The sequence below is a fragment of the Lipophrys pholis genome, assembly GCF_963383615.2.
Source record: "Lipophrys pholis genome assembly, chromosome: 1".
NCBI classification, from domain to species: Eukaryota; Metazoa; Chordata; class Actinopteri; order Blenniiformes; family Blenniidae; genus Lipophrys; species Lipophrys pholis.
The window spans coordinates 49,655,574-49,671,782 of record NC_137635.1 but is presented as its reverse complement, the minus strand read 5'-3'; the positions used below and the strand labels follow the sequence as shown (position 1 = coordinate 49,671,782).

The 16,209-nt window shown below is 44.5% G+C and overlaps 1 protein-coding gene across 1 annotated transcript; it reads right to left on the bottom strand.

The window, feature by feature from the left end:
• Positions 1-459: 459 nt before the first annotated feature.
• LOC308111783 (arylsulfatase I-like) lies at positions 460-14,376 on the bottom strand. Its single transcript, XM_080466808.1, has 11 exons — positions 14,159-14,376; positions 10,461-10,637; positions 8,858-8,997; positions 7,517-7,666; positions 6,350-6,424; positions 6,100-6,274; positions 4,671-4,907; positions 4,213-4,359; positions 2,632-2,761; positions 1,105-1,679; positions 460-1,030 (listed from the first exon to the last, which is right to left on the bottom strand). Exons 2-11 carry the CDS (start codon positions 10,620-10,622, stop codon positions 608-610), a joined length of 2,214 nt encoding a protein of 737 aa, XP_080322934.1. The 5' UTR covers positions 10,623-10,637; positions 14,159-14,376; the 3' UTR covers positions 460-607.
• Positions 14,377-16,209: the final 1,833 nt, after the last annotated feature.

Here is a 16,209-nt window from a genome sequence, read left to right as displayed (position 1 = left end):
ACCAACTGAAACAATGAGTTTCCTCTTTTCAGTGTAACGTCTATTATAATAGAATCCGAAATGCTAACATTGCACACTCGTCTTAATCATCATTAATCTTTATTTTGCGACAATATTTTACAAACTCAAGGCTTTAAAGAAATAAATAATGCCGTCCACTGGCGTCTAATTGCTTCAGTTGATAAAACCTAAATGAATCAAGTTCTTTGAATGAAATATTTTAAGTCCGACTGAAGCAATGAGTTCAGTTGGTCCAAGTGTTTTTCTTTTTTCACTGTGACTCTCACATGCCTCAAACATTGTACTTGCCCCCCTCCACCCCCCACCCCCTTCCACCCCCCCCCCCCCCCCCCTTCCCCCCACCCAAGCCAATCATCGTGTAATTCTTGGAAATGTTCTGGGAAAGACAATCCGTCCGTCCGCCTCACTGCGTTAACGAATCGTCGTTTGAGTGGACTGACCCTTTAAATTCCTCTCAGAAGGGTCACGGGCTCCCGAAGGCCCGTCGCCCCCGATCACGTCTCCGGAGGAACACATGCCACATGTGAGACCGTCCAGCCGCGCATCGCCGGCCTCTGCTGGGGGGACGCAACGGTCCGACGACGCCTCAGATGCGGTTGGACATCATCCCCGTGTTCAGTTTCAGGAAGAAGGACTTCAGCTTGCACAGCCGGCACTTCTTCTTCTTCTTCTTCTTCTTGCCGCTCTTGCCTTTCTTGTACACCCCTTGATATTTGCCCTCCTCGTCGTCCTCGTCCACCCAGGGCGCCCAGGCGCCGTCGCGCCGGCTCGGGTCGGCCTGCGGGTCGTCGGGCGGGAAGTAAACGGGCACGGCCGTCTGGTTGTAGTGGGCCAGCCGGGCCAGGAGCCGCTGGACCACGTCGGGCCGCCGCTCCGCCAGGTCCTGCCGCTCGTACGGGTCGCCGGTGATGTTGAACAGCCAGACGTTCTTGTGGGCGGCGGATTTGGAGGGCGGCAGCAGCAAGGAGCGCTCCAGGTTCCACCAGCGGCCGGGAAGAGTGGGGAGCATCTGCAGAAGGCGGCTTGAGGTGAATTCAGTTTGAAAAGAAGAAGAAGAAGAATCGTTGGGCGGTGAGAGCTTACCTGCGGGGGGACCCAGTCTCCGTGGCCCGGGTCTCCGGTCAGCAGCTTCCAGTCTCCCACCCTGATGGCCGCCTGGACCGACGCGTCCCACACGGCGCCGGTGGTCGGGTCAGACCGGGTAAGCGCGGTTGTTGGCAGGGTCACGTTCTGGTATTGGGTTAAGTTTCGCCTGGATTTTGACTTCGGGTGTCGTTTGAGCTGCTTCTTGGATTTTGACTGCGGTGACTTTTCCTTCTGGAAAATGTTTCTCCTGGTTTTAGCCTTGGAACGCGGCTGGATCTGAGGCCCGGATCTGGGGCGAGTCGTCGCGGACGATGGCGGAGGAACACTGGAGCGGATCTTCGGCTGTGGTCTGTGGGCCTTGGACGTGGGCTTTGATTTGGGGAGCGGTGTCAGCTTTGGTCGGGGGACAGGTTTGGATTGAGGCTTTGCGTCACCAAAGGGAAAAGTCTGAGGTTTCTTGGTGGTCTTTAATTTAAACGATGACTTCTGCGGCAGTCGCAACTTAAGGACCTTCTTCTTCTTCTTCTTCTTCTTCTTTGGTTTCTTAAACGCTGTGGCCTTCGAGGGGCTCACTGCCAATTCAGAAAGAGAAACAGGCGAACTGAGTGACGCGGTGTAAAACGCTCTTAACCTTTAGTACTGTAAAGGAAACACAGCGGATCTGCCATGAAACATACTAGTGAAGGGGATTCTTTATTTTTTCAGCAACAAAACAGAAAATACTATTTTACACTATTTTTAAATGCAAAGGAAGCAAATAGAATAACTTTTCTAGAAGATGTCAGAACATTCTTGTTATTCGTATTGTTCTATTAGAGGAAACAATAAAGACGAGGAATTTTTGATACTCGTATACATTTTTTATAATAAGAACTCTATATCTATATATATATATATATATACATATATAGAACACGTTTCAGAACATATGTTGCAGAAAGTGCAATGATCCATCCATCCTCTCCAGAATCCGATTCAGGCGGCGGCTTTTCTCTTTGCACCAGTTGACGTTAAGTATAATTCAATTCAATTCAACTTTATTTCTATAGCACCAAATACAACACAGTCATTTCTAGGTGCTTTTAACAGAGAAAAAGAGAAAAACCCAACAAGTCCACATGAGCGAGCAGATCTATTTGCGACTGTGGAAAGGAAAAACCCCCTCCAACAGGAAGAAACCTTTGCAGAAACCAGACTGAGGTGGCGGCTTTCTGCTGACTGGTTATACTTATCGTCAACTGGTGCAAAGAGAAGAGTCGGAGAGAAAATCATCAAGACAAAGAAACAGGTTGATATCAGATGGCGTCCATTACATTACAGGCCCACCCGTGCACAAAGACCAGCTCCATGTCATTTTTTTATCGTAGACTCATTTAAGAGCAGCGTATAGTGAACATTAGATTTGACAAAGCTGGACACTTTTCTCAAAACCGCCGTGACCCATTTGCAACTTAAAACGACGCCATCCCAACCTGCACGACTCTTCTAGTACCTCCCCGGTGTTGTCGGAGCTCGGCCTCTCACCTGAGGTGTCCCAGGCCTTGGCTTCACTGGATCTATGCAGAGGGTCGATGTTGTGCAGAATCTCCTGGCGAGGCGACTCCCTCCCCTCGCTGATGGTGGGCCAAACGTCGAAACCGTCCAGGCCGTGGCTCTGGGTGTCAGACAAACACAAAAGTCCAACGCTGGGAAGCCAAGATCCAACCTTCTCAAAGCACCGTGACGCTTTGCATTAATGTTGCAGGGACTACGCATTGCGCCGCTCACCGCACGCCAATAACAATGACGTGTTTCCTGTGGAAATCGAGGCGATCGGCTTCCTGCATTAGTGTGTTTACTGTCGCCCAGATAGCCTTTCTGATCGACTTTGGCAATGGAAATATAGTCGAAAATCAAGCCAGCAAAGCTTTCTGCCAGCTGCACACAGACAGCAATGGCTTTCAATTGAATATAATTTATGTTAAAACGACAAAAAAAAAAAAAAAAAACGACAGAAAAAGTGCACTTATGAAGGGTCAAAAGCACTTTTATCTGCCTGATAGTAAAACTCGGGGACAGCTTTACGGGGGGGGCTGTTTAAAAAGTTGGAGGTCAGAATTAGTAGGAGGCACTCAAACCCCCCCGGCTGGGAGAGTGAAAAAGTTCGACAACCATGAAAACACAGAGAGCCTAAAAGCGGTAACACGAGAGCTGGTATCAGGGTCTGGGGCGGCTGTGGTGGGGAAAAGCGTCCTCATGTCTGGCCAACTCTGCTTCGGAGCACAATAAACCCATTAAGGCACTTAGTGAGTGTGCGTTTTCTATTAACTCCTCTGTGCTTCAGCCTTCCGCCTGTTTACTCGAGTCACATTGTGAGGCACAGACGCAGAACTGCCAACTCCCACGCATCGAGTCGCTTTAAAGTCGCACGCTCCCATCTTCATTTGGTCATTCATGGCTTTGTGAGGACTTTTGAAGACCAATGTGACAAGTGAGTTTTCATGAAGGATCAGAAACATCAAAGTGTCCGGCGAGTGCTCGTTGGCCCATTTTTACCTTCATGAGAGACTTTATTTATTTGGCTCATGAGGAAAATCAAACACTGGAGAGCGCATGAGGCACGTGGGCCAAAACCGGCCCACAAGAGGCTCCAATCTGGCCAAACTACTAAAGAAATTGTAGAAATTTCAAAGAAAACATTGATTTTATATGTTTAATTTTTTTTTTGGAGGGGGGGGAGATTTCACTGTGTTTTGCGAAAATAAAGTATCATTAAATTTGACTTTATGTTGAGATTTCAGTCATTTTCAGTAGTAATTGTTAATTTTTTTGGGCAAAAGTCTCGATATTTACATCACGTCTTCTATGAACCACTACAAGTTTAAATTCAACAATTAAAATGCGTTTTTGACAGCCTTTTTTTTTACAATCCTGGATACGTTAACGTTGAGGTAAGCTCTATAAAAACATCCTTTACCTCTGAATTTGGCAGATTAACTATTATAAAGAGTAGTTAAAGGCGAGGGGACGATAAAACACAACCACACACCATCAATCAAGGATCAAAAATCCAATTTGAAAAACGTTTGACACGAGAACCAGTCCTTCAGACACAGTTCCACTGACCTGGCTGGCGTTTCCTCCGGCCAGACCCACCAGGGTGGGGAACCAGTCTGTGATGTGGAGAAGATCCCTGGAGACGCGTTTCCTCCGCTTCAGCAGGGGGCTGTGCACGAACGCCACTCCGCGGACTCCTCCCTCCCAGTACGTCCCCTGGAGACACAACCGGTGAGTTTATCCATCTTACCGATTAAAAAAAAAACCCACAAACGGCGCAAAGTTCGGCCGTCTGAGACGGAAGATCGGATCGTGGGAGAATCGTTTGTAAAATCCGTGGTCGTGGCTCTAATCAGTTGGGCTTCGTTGTGCGGTTGTAGGACTGGCCGAGGTTTCGGTTGCGACCATTATCGGACCGCGTCGGACCTCATCGGCTTAAACAAACCAATAGAAACTGCAGCACGACTTGACGTAGGTATCGGCGCGACGCCGTTTTGTCGGAGCCTTTAGAAACACGCCCTCGCTACCTTCCGGCCTCTCAGCGGCCAGTTGCTCCCGCCGGTGAACGGCTGAGCCCCGTTGTCCGTGGAGTAGACGATCACGCTGTTTCGGTAGTAGCCGTACTTTCTGAGGGCGTAGGTGACATTTCGGACCGACTCGTCCACCGTAGAAACCATGGCGGCAAACTTTCTCCTGGCGACGTTGGCCATGTCCCGGTAGGGGTAGATGTACGACTTGGGGGTCTGCAGAGGAGTGTGAACTGCCTGCAGGGAAACAGAGAGTTCAAGTACAAGTCACTTTTTCTTTTACTGCCGCAAAGGTTTTGAAAATGGACGACGCTTTCTTTTTTCCAAACTACTTGGTTAAGTTTTAATGGAGTTTTTCCTGTTCGGCCTGTTTTCTATTAAACTGTCGGGTTTCTGGTTTCTAAATAAGCTTTTCTTCTCTCCGACAGTAAAAACAAACACGTTGTGGCGTCAATGTGCCTTTGAGTTTTCTGCAGCTCAGATTCCCGACATGAACTACAAAGTAATGAAAGTCAAAGCAAAAGGTTTTAGAGCCGGGGTGTCAAGCATGAGGCCCGTGGGCCAAAACCAGGTCGCAAGACGCTCCAATCCGGATAAACCACCGTGCAAATTGTACAAATTTCAAAGAAAACCTAGATTTTTGAACACATTTCTTCAGAGTAGGGGACACGACACAACACTGAGACGCGAGCGGAGACATCGGGGACGCTGAAATGAAAGCAAGCAAACTAGCATTAGCTAAAAACACCCATAATGCAACAGTTATAGGAGACATCTTTTGGGACATTTCACTGCATTTCGTAAAAGTAAATAGAATTAAAATTGGCTTTATTTTGAAATTATAGTAATTCGCTGTGGTAATTGTGAAAATATAGTTTTAACATAGATTCTGCGCCACAAGAAAGAGCACTATTTTAACATTCCGGCCGAATTCACGATGAAATTGGGCTGCATGTGGCCTCTGAACTAGAATGTGTTTAACGCCCTTGGTTTAGAGGTGAGTGCTCCTCAGATCCCCGTTTCACATCAAATGTCTTGGGGCTTTTCTGTGTATTTATTAACTTCTGCCAACGAAAGTTGGGCCGAGAAGGTTGTGTTTTCGTCTGCGTGCATTTATCTATTTATATATTGGTTTCTATGTATGTGTGTATTTTACCAACTTTTCGCAAAAAACGACTCCCCCGAATGGCATGAAATTTTAGTTCTAGTTTAATTTTTTTATTTGGGTTATCCCAGAGTCCCCAAAACATGGGTGTGATAACTCTGCGTGACGGTTTCAAAAGTGAAGCGTTGAAACCGACTGTCTCACTTCGCCGTGTTTGTCCTGTGATGGACGGGCGACCTGCACCATCAAAGACGCTGAAACGTCATCCGACGCCCTTCTGTCGCGCCACGCGGCCACGGCCCATCACAGTCTTTTTGTCAATACCTGGAGGGAGAGGAGCAGGAAAAGGGGCTTCTTGGTGGGGTCGTGACTCTCCAGGATCTTGCGGGCTCTCTGCGTGAACAGCGTGGTGGAGTACTTCCCCTCCTGACCCCACGCGACTTCCTCGTCCTCGTGGAGGTCGTAACCACACAGCCCGGGGCCATCACAAGATCCGTAACTACACACAGACGTAGAGACACGTTATCACGGCACATATTTAAAAAAAACAAAAAACTAAGTATTTATCTTTTACCTGTAGTAATCCACGCTGCCGGTCAAAGAACCAAAGAAAGTGTCAAAACCTTTTCGGGTTGGCAGACAAGCTTTCCTGAAAGGACAGTTCAGACAAAGTGTCAGAGCTCATGCAGAGAAGTTATGAATGCAGGGTTTGGTGTGTAAATGAAGATTATCAAAGTTTTCTTATTTTGAAAATTGTTCATATATTTACGCAGTTAACAAGTGTCTCAATCACTGATTCGCTCATCAAATTGAGCCTCAGGCCCCGTTTACGTGACGTTTTCAAGTGTAAATAGAAAGCATTTCTTTGGGTGTCCGTTTACACAACAACGGTACTTGAAACCACTGAAATCGTAACGTTTTGAAAACGGCGTCCCAGGTGGAGTTTTTCGGAAATGCTCGGATGAAGACACCATTGTTCTGAAACGCTGCTACGGGAGTAAAGAGTTCTGCTGCACATGCTCAGTAGAGGCGACAATAACAACGCTTGCCTCCGTTGTGTCATCCACTCCATTTCCTCCTGGGACTTGGTATTTTTATTTTTTATCTTTATTTAGCCTTTATTTAGCACCCCCGGTGCATGTTTATAGTCGACAGTCGCAGTAATAACAATCCAACTTGGTCGTCTATCCTTATAAATGTCCGTGTTAATGTTTCATTTTCAAACAACAGCACCTACTAGTGGTCAGACATGAAAACTACATTGTTTTCACTTGGAACACTGTCGCGTAAACTCTAGATGTTGGAAGATGCTCTATCACCTAAAATTGGTCATTTCTGGGGAAATCCATCCAATCCAACCATCTTCTTTCCCACTTTTCCAGTTAACTAACGACTAACGTCAAGGCATCGAGCAGCACGGCTCATTTTTAACCGTCAGATCTGGAGAAGTCAGGCGAAACTTTTCGGGAACACACAGGCTTTATTCTTTTTAGGAAGTGACGGCAGTGAGCCAGCATGCAGAATACCGAGGTCCTGAGACTTTTGGCCTGGTGTGTGGAGGTGGAAAAGCAAGCAGGAGAAAACTTTCTCTCTTTTTCCTTTTTTTTTTTCAGTGCTTGCAAAATGAGTCAGAGAGACACTAATAATGACTGAGGGATGATTTTTTTTTTTTTTTAACATGAGCAGGATTTTTACAATGATAAATTTGATGGAAAATAAGATAAACTCTCCTCCACCTCACCTGTAGAAGCCCAGGTGCCACTTGCCCACCATGTGTGTGGAGTAGCCGGCCTCGCGGAGCCTCTCGGGCAGAGTGTCCATGTGTGAGGGCAAACAGCTCGGCTGGCTGGGTCTGATGATGGAGTGCTGTAATCCTGTGTGGATCTGATACCTCGCAAGGAAAAAACAACAAAACACTTTTTTTTTTTTTTTTTGTACTCGACAAGCTGCTCGCTCACGGTCACATTAGAAACCGGAGTGGCAATAATCCTCGCTGCTCCTTAGTTGCCTCATCAATAATCTGATTATTTCGAGCAGCCACCTCATTTGAACCAGAGCGAGGACTCGGTCACCATCATCTTGTTGTAGATCTGCGTGCGAGTGAGCGCTCTTCTCTCTGCGGGGATCTTTGGAAATAACTTTGTTGTTTGGGGATTCGGGAAGGAAATCCTTCCATTTTATGTTGTGCACTTACCTTCTGGCTCAATATGCCTGCAGATTTAGATGTAGAGAGTTAGAAACAAGGGAAATACAGTGCTGTGAGTGTCTGACTGCAAATTTAGCGCAAAATTCTGTCGACTGGGTAAAAAAACACCCAGAAATAATGCTGAGTCCACTTTATACACAGCAGTGATCTTCAACTTCCACTAACCTGCAGGCTCACACACACACACACACACACACACACACACACACACACACACACACACACACACACACACACACACACACACACACACACACACACACACACACACACACACACACACACACACACACACACACACACCAAGCAACCATCCAGCTAACCAACTGACCGACTGTCCAACCAACCAACCAATTAATCAACCAACCGACCATCCAACTGACAGTATAACCGATCAACTGACAGTCCAACTGACCAACCAACCAACCAAATGTTCAGCAGGCCAAACCAACCAACCAACAAACTGTTCAGCCAACCAACCATCTAGCTAACTAAGCAACCAAGCAACCGTCCAGCTAACCAACTGACCGACCGTCCGTCCATCTGTCTGACCGACCGTCCAACCAACAAACCAATCAATCAACCAACTGACCGTCCAACTGACCGTCCATCTCTCCGACCGACTGACCAACCAACCAACCAACCAACCAACCAACCAACCAACCAACTGTCCTACCGACCGACCGACCGACCTATAAGTACATGGCACAAGAATGACTGGAAAACTGTTTGACAGGCAAGAACCAGACTTCTGACCAGAAAGAAGAAAAGAGGGACTTGTTGGTCTACTGAAGCCTTCGTTGTTCATTTTGACAATCCTCCAGCCACAAAAAGTAAATACCTGCGGGTCACGAAGGGTTAATGAGGTATCCCTACCTGCCGGTGAGGAGCTGGCTGCGTGACGGCGTGCAGATGGGCTGAACGTAATAGTTTTCCAGTTTGACGCCTTCCGCCGCCAGCTTGTCCAGGGTGGGGGTCTTGATGGTGGGGTTGTGGTAGCCGATGTCGTTGAAGCCCTGTTGCAAACAGTCGCGTCTTCAGTTTCTTCCTGGTTCCCGCCCAGAGCCTCACAAACGCCAGCCTGATTTGTGTTTACGCCGCTGCTTCTCCTCGGATAACTGATTCGGTGCAGATGTGTGCGAGTTGCTGCTGGTGGCTGTTTACGTCCAACCTTTGCTTCTCTACCTTTTTAATGGAACAGTTTTCCTTGTGAGGATAAAGAAAACAAATGGGCTGTGCCGAAGAAGTTCCAGAGTACTGTGTAAACTCATTTTGTTGGAGGCCAACTTTATGACTACAACTCACAGTGAAAGCTCCCCCACGCGTTTTCCATGCAACAGATACCGAAACCATTAAAAATGGTGATTTATGTTGATACCGAGGAGGCAAGGAGAGCAAAACCGCAAGGTTGTTTGACTGCTTGAGCCACGCACATCACTGTGTAGTGTTCACCTTCAGGCGAATGCTGCTGCTGCGCATGCGCACCACGGCATTAACAACAATGGCGGCTTCCATAGTGTCATGACTCCCACTTCATGTCCTCCTGGGACTTGGTAGTTTTATAGTTGACAGTCACCCGTAATAACAATCCAACTCCATCGTCTGGTCACACGACTGTCCGTGTTCTCCCATTGTTAATGTGTGTGTGTGTGTGTGTGTGTGTGCGTGGTTTCATTACAAAAATGGACAACAACACCAACTAGTGGACAAACATGCGCACTACACCGTTTCTGCGGAAACTGACATGGTTTTCAAAACTTTTCTGGGTAAATGCAGAATTTTTCTGAAACGAAAACGCCAAAACGATGCGTTTTCACTTCGTCTGAGCGCCGGACTCAGCTGATCCCTTATCAGCCAAATTGAGCGTTAAAAAATTTGTCGTTGTTAAATTGACGTTATGTTACAGGCAGTGTAGTGTAGCATGTGGTGGTTTTGTTTTCACTCGTGGAGTTACTCCTTTGTATATAAACAGTGTGTTATTGGGTTGGTGTTTTAGTTAAGGCACGGCGAGGCCTGGTTTTATTACATTTACATAGTTTTGTGTGGCACAACCCCCAGTCCCAACCTCCTCCACAATCACGTTCAATTGGATTTAATAACTAATAAACACCTGCACGGACTGCATCTAATTTTGTGATGGTCGTGTTTATGTCTCCTTTTCAATTTTAAACCAAAGTACAAAAATGTGTCGTTTCATTTCTTAAATTTAGGTTTTGATTCGATTCATTCCTTTTTTATCGGGATGTTTTGTAGAAAGCAAATACAGCGAAGAAAGCGTGCTGGACGAAGGAGCCCCACCACCTCATTAGAAACATCCCCATATTGTTTTTTTGTTTTTTAATAAATCCTTAAGAGTGGAAATCATCAGAAAATTCCCAGACAGATCAACTGAAGGACACGAGGGAAAGGTGTCATCATCTCAAAGCTACGGTATATTTTTCCCTTTCTTGTGTCTTCCAGTCGCACCAGAGACTCTGACCTGATCATCGATGAGGATGAAGACGATGTGCGGCTGGCTCTTCTTCTTCTGCGCCGCCTTCCTCTCGCTCTGGGTCTGGTTGGATCCATGCTGATGAGCCGAAAGGCAGCCGAGTCCCAGGAGAGCGCCGAGCACGGCCAGGGCGGCGGCGGCGCTCCGCATCGCTGCACCGAAGTCCTGCGGGGAAACAAACCGAAACCCCGCGTGACAATCCAGTGACCACTACAGCGAGCGAAATGGCAAAGAGGCGGAACTCCAAACTGTTTGAGTTGGCAGGGATTCACACCGTTTGAGACGGGACCTGCCAACTTGGCTGTAACTGTAATCTGAAACACATCCATCTGTTGGACGGAGAGCTGCAGCTCCGAGGAGGGCTTTCTTTTTTCTCTTCTTTTTTTGACCGTTTACAATTTCTGGAGTTGTGTAACGCCATTAAGAAAGTGATGAAAACACGAGCTGTGAGACCAGAGAGAGCAGAACCAGGGTGAGGATGAAATCCTGAGACAGCTGAGGTTGGTTTAGGAAGAAAAAAAAAAACTGATGAAGAACAGATGATGATGAGTCCATAAAGAATATAAAAACAAAAAACAAGAACCACCGTGGGATCAGTCCCAGCAGAAATCCCAGTGAGAACACCAAGAGACACACATATACAGTATGTTCAGTTAACAGTGACTTATGTATTTAGATTGCTGGAAGAAGCCAGCATATGTAAGAAAAACCTTTTCCTTAGTTGTGAGGTTCTTGTATACACTCACAAATATCAACTATGCAGTTTTTCAGTTTACATATCAGAGATATGTTTGATTAACATGAGCAGATTGAGTTTCTTGTTGTTAAATGGTTCATTCTAATACATGTTGTTCAGATAATTTGAATAAATGAGATTCAGTCTACTTAATATGAACAGATGGAAATGTGTGATTAAATGACATTAACTCAACAAATTAGTTTTGTGTTTGTGGTAGTGACTGAGAATGATTTTTTTTTTCTTCAGTGTAGCAGCGTCTCAGCTAATGGAACAAAATCCTCCATCACTCATGCTGCGACTGAAGCTTGTCGATACCGTCACTACGCCTCAGTACGGATAACGCAGGCGCGTCCAAACTCCGGCCGAACACCGACCAAGGTATGACCGCATACGCCTTAAAATGTTATATCCTCTCTTTTTTCAAAAACAAATACTTTGAATGTCGGCAGGATGATTGTGATCTGTTCAAAGTACATTTTTACTGCCTACCTCCCTTTAAATCCTATGTTATGTCTGCTCACCGACATATATAGTAACTTTTTAAATAGTGTTAAAAGGGTTTAAATGAGATAATCAGGAGCTTTTTGTGCCCAAGATTACAGGGTTTCACGTTGGAGATCTTTTTTTTTTTTTTTTGCGTCAAATATCCTGAAAGTACAAGTGAAACCCGATCCTGTTATAAACTTATTTGGCGTCTCAGAAACGTACAAAAATATCGGTTACTAACTCAGGGTCTTCGTTGTGCTAAGAAACTGATTCTGCAGCATTGGAAGGGGGAAACACTAACAGACACCCTCTATAGAGACAAGATCAGACTGATGGAGGAAAATAAGATCTGGGGGCCAATGGTCACCTTTTTAAAGGGAAAGTAAATCATTTGATGCTCATACAGCTTTTACATGTATTTTATTTTATTTCTATTTTACACATATTACCAGTAGGCGAGGTGGGTTTGTTTACTTATTGTTGATTACAGCATTGCTCTTTACTATTTGTTTGATTCTCCTGTAACAACACCAGTTCTGTTATTTTGTTCTGTAGAAAAACCATAGGAAGCCTTGCTTTGCACAGTTTGTGGTATCTGCACTGGACTTTGTTTTTGCTTCCCAATAAAAATATTAGAAACGGAGATAATCGGGAGCTGTCGACGCTTTCGTCTGGACGCCCCCGCAGTGAGCAGTTCCACTCTCGAGTCTTGTTGGGTGAATCTGTAGTTCTTCGGAGAGACGGCGCCAGATGAGGATCAGAGGAAGGAGCGGATCGTCCAATCGAAGGCGGCGATTTGATCCCGTGTTCTTGGACGAGGCGCTCCCAGTGGTGTGGAAGCTTTACTGATCAAACGAAGCATCACAAGTCTCCAGTGAGTACGGCAAGCTGATGACGTGAATTTTTACCATCTCATGCCATCTATTGGTGCCTCGTCAAAAAAACACATCGGGACCGGTCTCATCCAAACCGACTTCGGTTTTTCGTCCAGACTCTGCAGTCTCTGCACCAGCAGACCTCTTTTAATGGTAAATTGTGCAGCTGCCGCAGCTTCGGGCCGGCTGCAGCTGGCTTTACGCTTCACGCTCAGCAGACCCTCCGCCTTTACGCACTCTCACACTACGCTTCCCGTGTTATATGTTACATTTAATGCCGTCCATCAAATGGCCAATTTCTCGGTGAAATTTGGGAAAAAAAAAAAAGAAAAAAAAAAGTGGCTTGAAAATCTTCCCAAGTGCAAAAATGCCCACGGGGACGTAAACGACTTGTGTGTTTGCCTGAGATAAACTGAAATTCAATTGAAATTGACATGAAGTACATTTTTCAAATAGTTTTATTTTTGGTTTTTTTTTTTCCACCCACAGCTTGATGTGCAGCTGTGGGAGGAAGAGTAACGGCACATTTTCCACGTGTAATCTGTGACATGTTTACTAACTTCAAAGCCAAGAGCAGAATGAAATGTTGATTTTTATACGTGAGCGTGATGAAAAGCAGCTGCCTCGGCCTGAATGGAAACCAAACTCAATCCTTCTGCCACGACTGGGTGTCCATGCGGAACGTAAACCTCATTCATGGGTGATCCGGGTACCAGATCAAGCGAAGTGTGGGTCCGCTTCGGGGTCGGGTTGCGGTTCAGATCAGGGTGAAACTGAGGTGGTAATGAGTAAATCTGAATGAAATGAATGGAAGTCAATGTGCTGTCCTCAAATGGAATTAAAACACTAACCCTAACCCTAACCTAATAGGGACTCGTACTTGTTTACTGAGGTCAGTATAGAAGGAGACCACACACACACACACACACACACACACACACACACACACACACACACACACACACACACACACACACACACACACACACACACACACACACACACACACACACACACACACACACACACAACAAATCATTCCAAGGCACTTTACATGGATTACACTCATTTCTTGGAGATTTACCGTAACATCAACCGTACCCACAACTTTTCCAACCTCATATGTAAACGTAAAACACAGAATTACCTCTAAACTTAATGATGAAGATTATACAGTGTTGATCGTTAGTGACTTTTTGTTAATTTATTTTTTTAGACAAAACCCCCATAATGTGGGTGAGTTGTCAGGTTTAGGTCCTCATGGGATAGGTAAAACACACACACACACACACACACACACACACACACACACACACACACACACACACACACACACACACACACACACACACACACACACACACACACACACACACACACACACACACACACACACAAGTTGGAACTTGTTATTAGGCTGTTGAACCGTGTTAATAAACACAATATGTCAATGATAACATGAACACAAAAATAAAGCAAACGTCACACATCCTGTTGAAAATAAAGTCAACAACCAAATGTCGCGTTCGGAATGAGCACAGTCATTGAACAGCGGTGTTATTTGAAAGCCAGGCCCGGATCAATACCTCGATCGGGGGATCAATGGGAGTGAACGGCTCTTCTCTTCCTCTCCTCCTCTTCCTCTCCTCCGCGCCTCAGTTCATTTCTTCACACTCGGGCCCGTCCGGCGGCTCTCAGAGGGGTTGGTTTGCGGAAAGTTTGCAGAAGACGCCGCCGCATGTCCTCAAGTTTCCACAGGAGCTTCCTTTCTTCAGCCTGCGCGTCCTCACGGCCGATGAAATACGAGCGACGACAAGCCGCCGTGCGTAATTACGCACGGGCTTCCGCTGCGCCCCGCCGCACTAAAACACTTCTCGCTCCTTTATCCACCGAAATAAAGACAGAAAATCTGTATTCAAGTTCAACCAGTGTTCCACTGCCTAAATATACGCGTGTCTTCCATGTGAAAGTGCTGTTGAGCGTTTTATTTAAAAACATAAACATTCCAAGTAAATCATTTACCTTATTGGCTGCAAAGTACAGGTCAAAAAGTTTGGAGACAATTCCAATTTTGAATGTATTCATTTGTGATTTTGAATCTTGATGGTTGAGAATTATGATGTAAACTGTTCTTTACCCTTTATAGAGCACATGGAATTTTATAGTGGGTTGACGCTGCTATATTTAAAGTTAGGATCGGTGAATGCAGAAATAAAAGGAGTTTCTCCATTGGGATTAATAAAGTTTGGTTTGTTTAATATATTTTCTAAACATTTTAAAGTTAGGATGAATAAATATAAACACATCGTTTTGAAAAAGAGTAAAGTCTCTTGGAAACTGTGAATCGGAGCTAAACTGAATAGTGTTTCAGGACAAAAAAATCTAAATCAAATGATGTATTTGTGAATCGGCAAAGAATGTGTTAAATTTGTAAAACACTGTTTTTTGTGATTTGTTATAAGAACGTTTCTGTTCCACCAACAATCTCACTGTTTGTTTTGGCTGGTATTAGATTATGTAGATCGTATATCAATTACACACTGAATATTTCTATCAAATTACAATTCTAATCGGTAATAAAAGCCGATATGATAATCTACTGCTTATACAAACTAAATAACAGCTTCTGCATGAAGTATAAAATAAACATAAACAAAACGTTTTTGATCCATAAGACACATTTTTCCACAATTTATAATAGAGTAGAATAGAAAATACTATATTAATCCCAGACGGAAATTATTTAAGGAGCCGGTTGAAACAGAAGATTAAGCAGTCCAATAATTTCACAAGAATATAAGAAAGTGACTTTTTTTTTTTAAATGATCTGTCAAAAGCATTTTGTTAAACACCAGTTTAAAGAAGATAAGACAAATTTATTCTCATAACAAGACACATTTTAGACATTCTTCGGAATGAGTCGACTCACTGTAATCTAGAATAAAAAAAACACCTAAAAATAAAAAGCTACATTTCTATTCATGCATAAAAACATGTGTATTACTTTCTATATTTAATTTAAATTCTGATGTGTTACTTTTTCATTTTTTCTGTGGTAGTGTAGCAACTTTCTGTGGTCATACGGTGACATCTAGTGGTCTAAGAGGGTATATACCGGTATATTTCATAAGTTATTTCTTGATATAAGTTGCATGACCAGCTAAACTAGTAAAATAATTGACCTAAAGTCTATGAAATATGCTATTATTCTAAAGTAGTTTCTTCTATTTACAGAACATTTTCCATATTGTACCTTTAAAAAAAAAATGTGTGTCACTATTTTTTCGCCAAAATTTCATTATGTGAGTTGGTGAAAAATGTCCAAAATTTATTATAACATTTTTTTAATGAAAATCTGAAGAGAATCCTTAAATGTAAAATGTCACTTACATAAAGTGAAAGTAGCATTTTTGTTTTCTGCTTTGTTCTGAAGGATTAACTCCATCACATCCGGTTTATTTGAGGTGATTTATGCAACTTAACGCAGAGAAAACCCGATGATAAAAGTTGTTTAAAGGACTGTCAGTGATATTATCTCCAGATCCAGGGAGGTCCTCCTGGTTGTGGCAGCGGGCATCACATCAACATGAGGCCGAGGACTGAGCCCGTTCCCCGGGCAGGAGCCAGCTGGCACCCC

What these genes read in the sequence shown, in the direction of transcription:
- LOC308111783 (XM_080466808.1), bottom strand. Translation starts at nt 10,622, where the DNA reads ATGCGGAGCGCCGCCGCCGCCCTGGCCGTGCTCGGCGCTCTCCTGGGA. An exon ending in AGCCAGCTCCTCACCGGCAG is followed by an intron (nt 7,667 to 8,857) that starts GTAGGGATACCT and finishes TTTCCTTGCGAG; the next exon opens with GTATCAGATCCACACAGGAT. An exon ending in CCGGAGGAAACGCCAGCCAG is followed by an intron (nt 2,762 to 4,212) that starts GTCAGTGGAACT and finishes TCTGACACCCAG; the next exon opens with AGCCACGGCCTGGACGGTTT.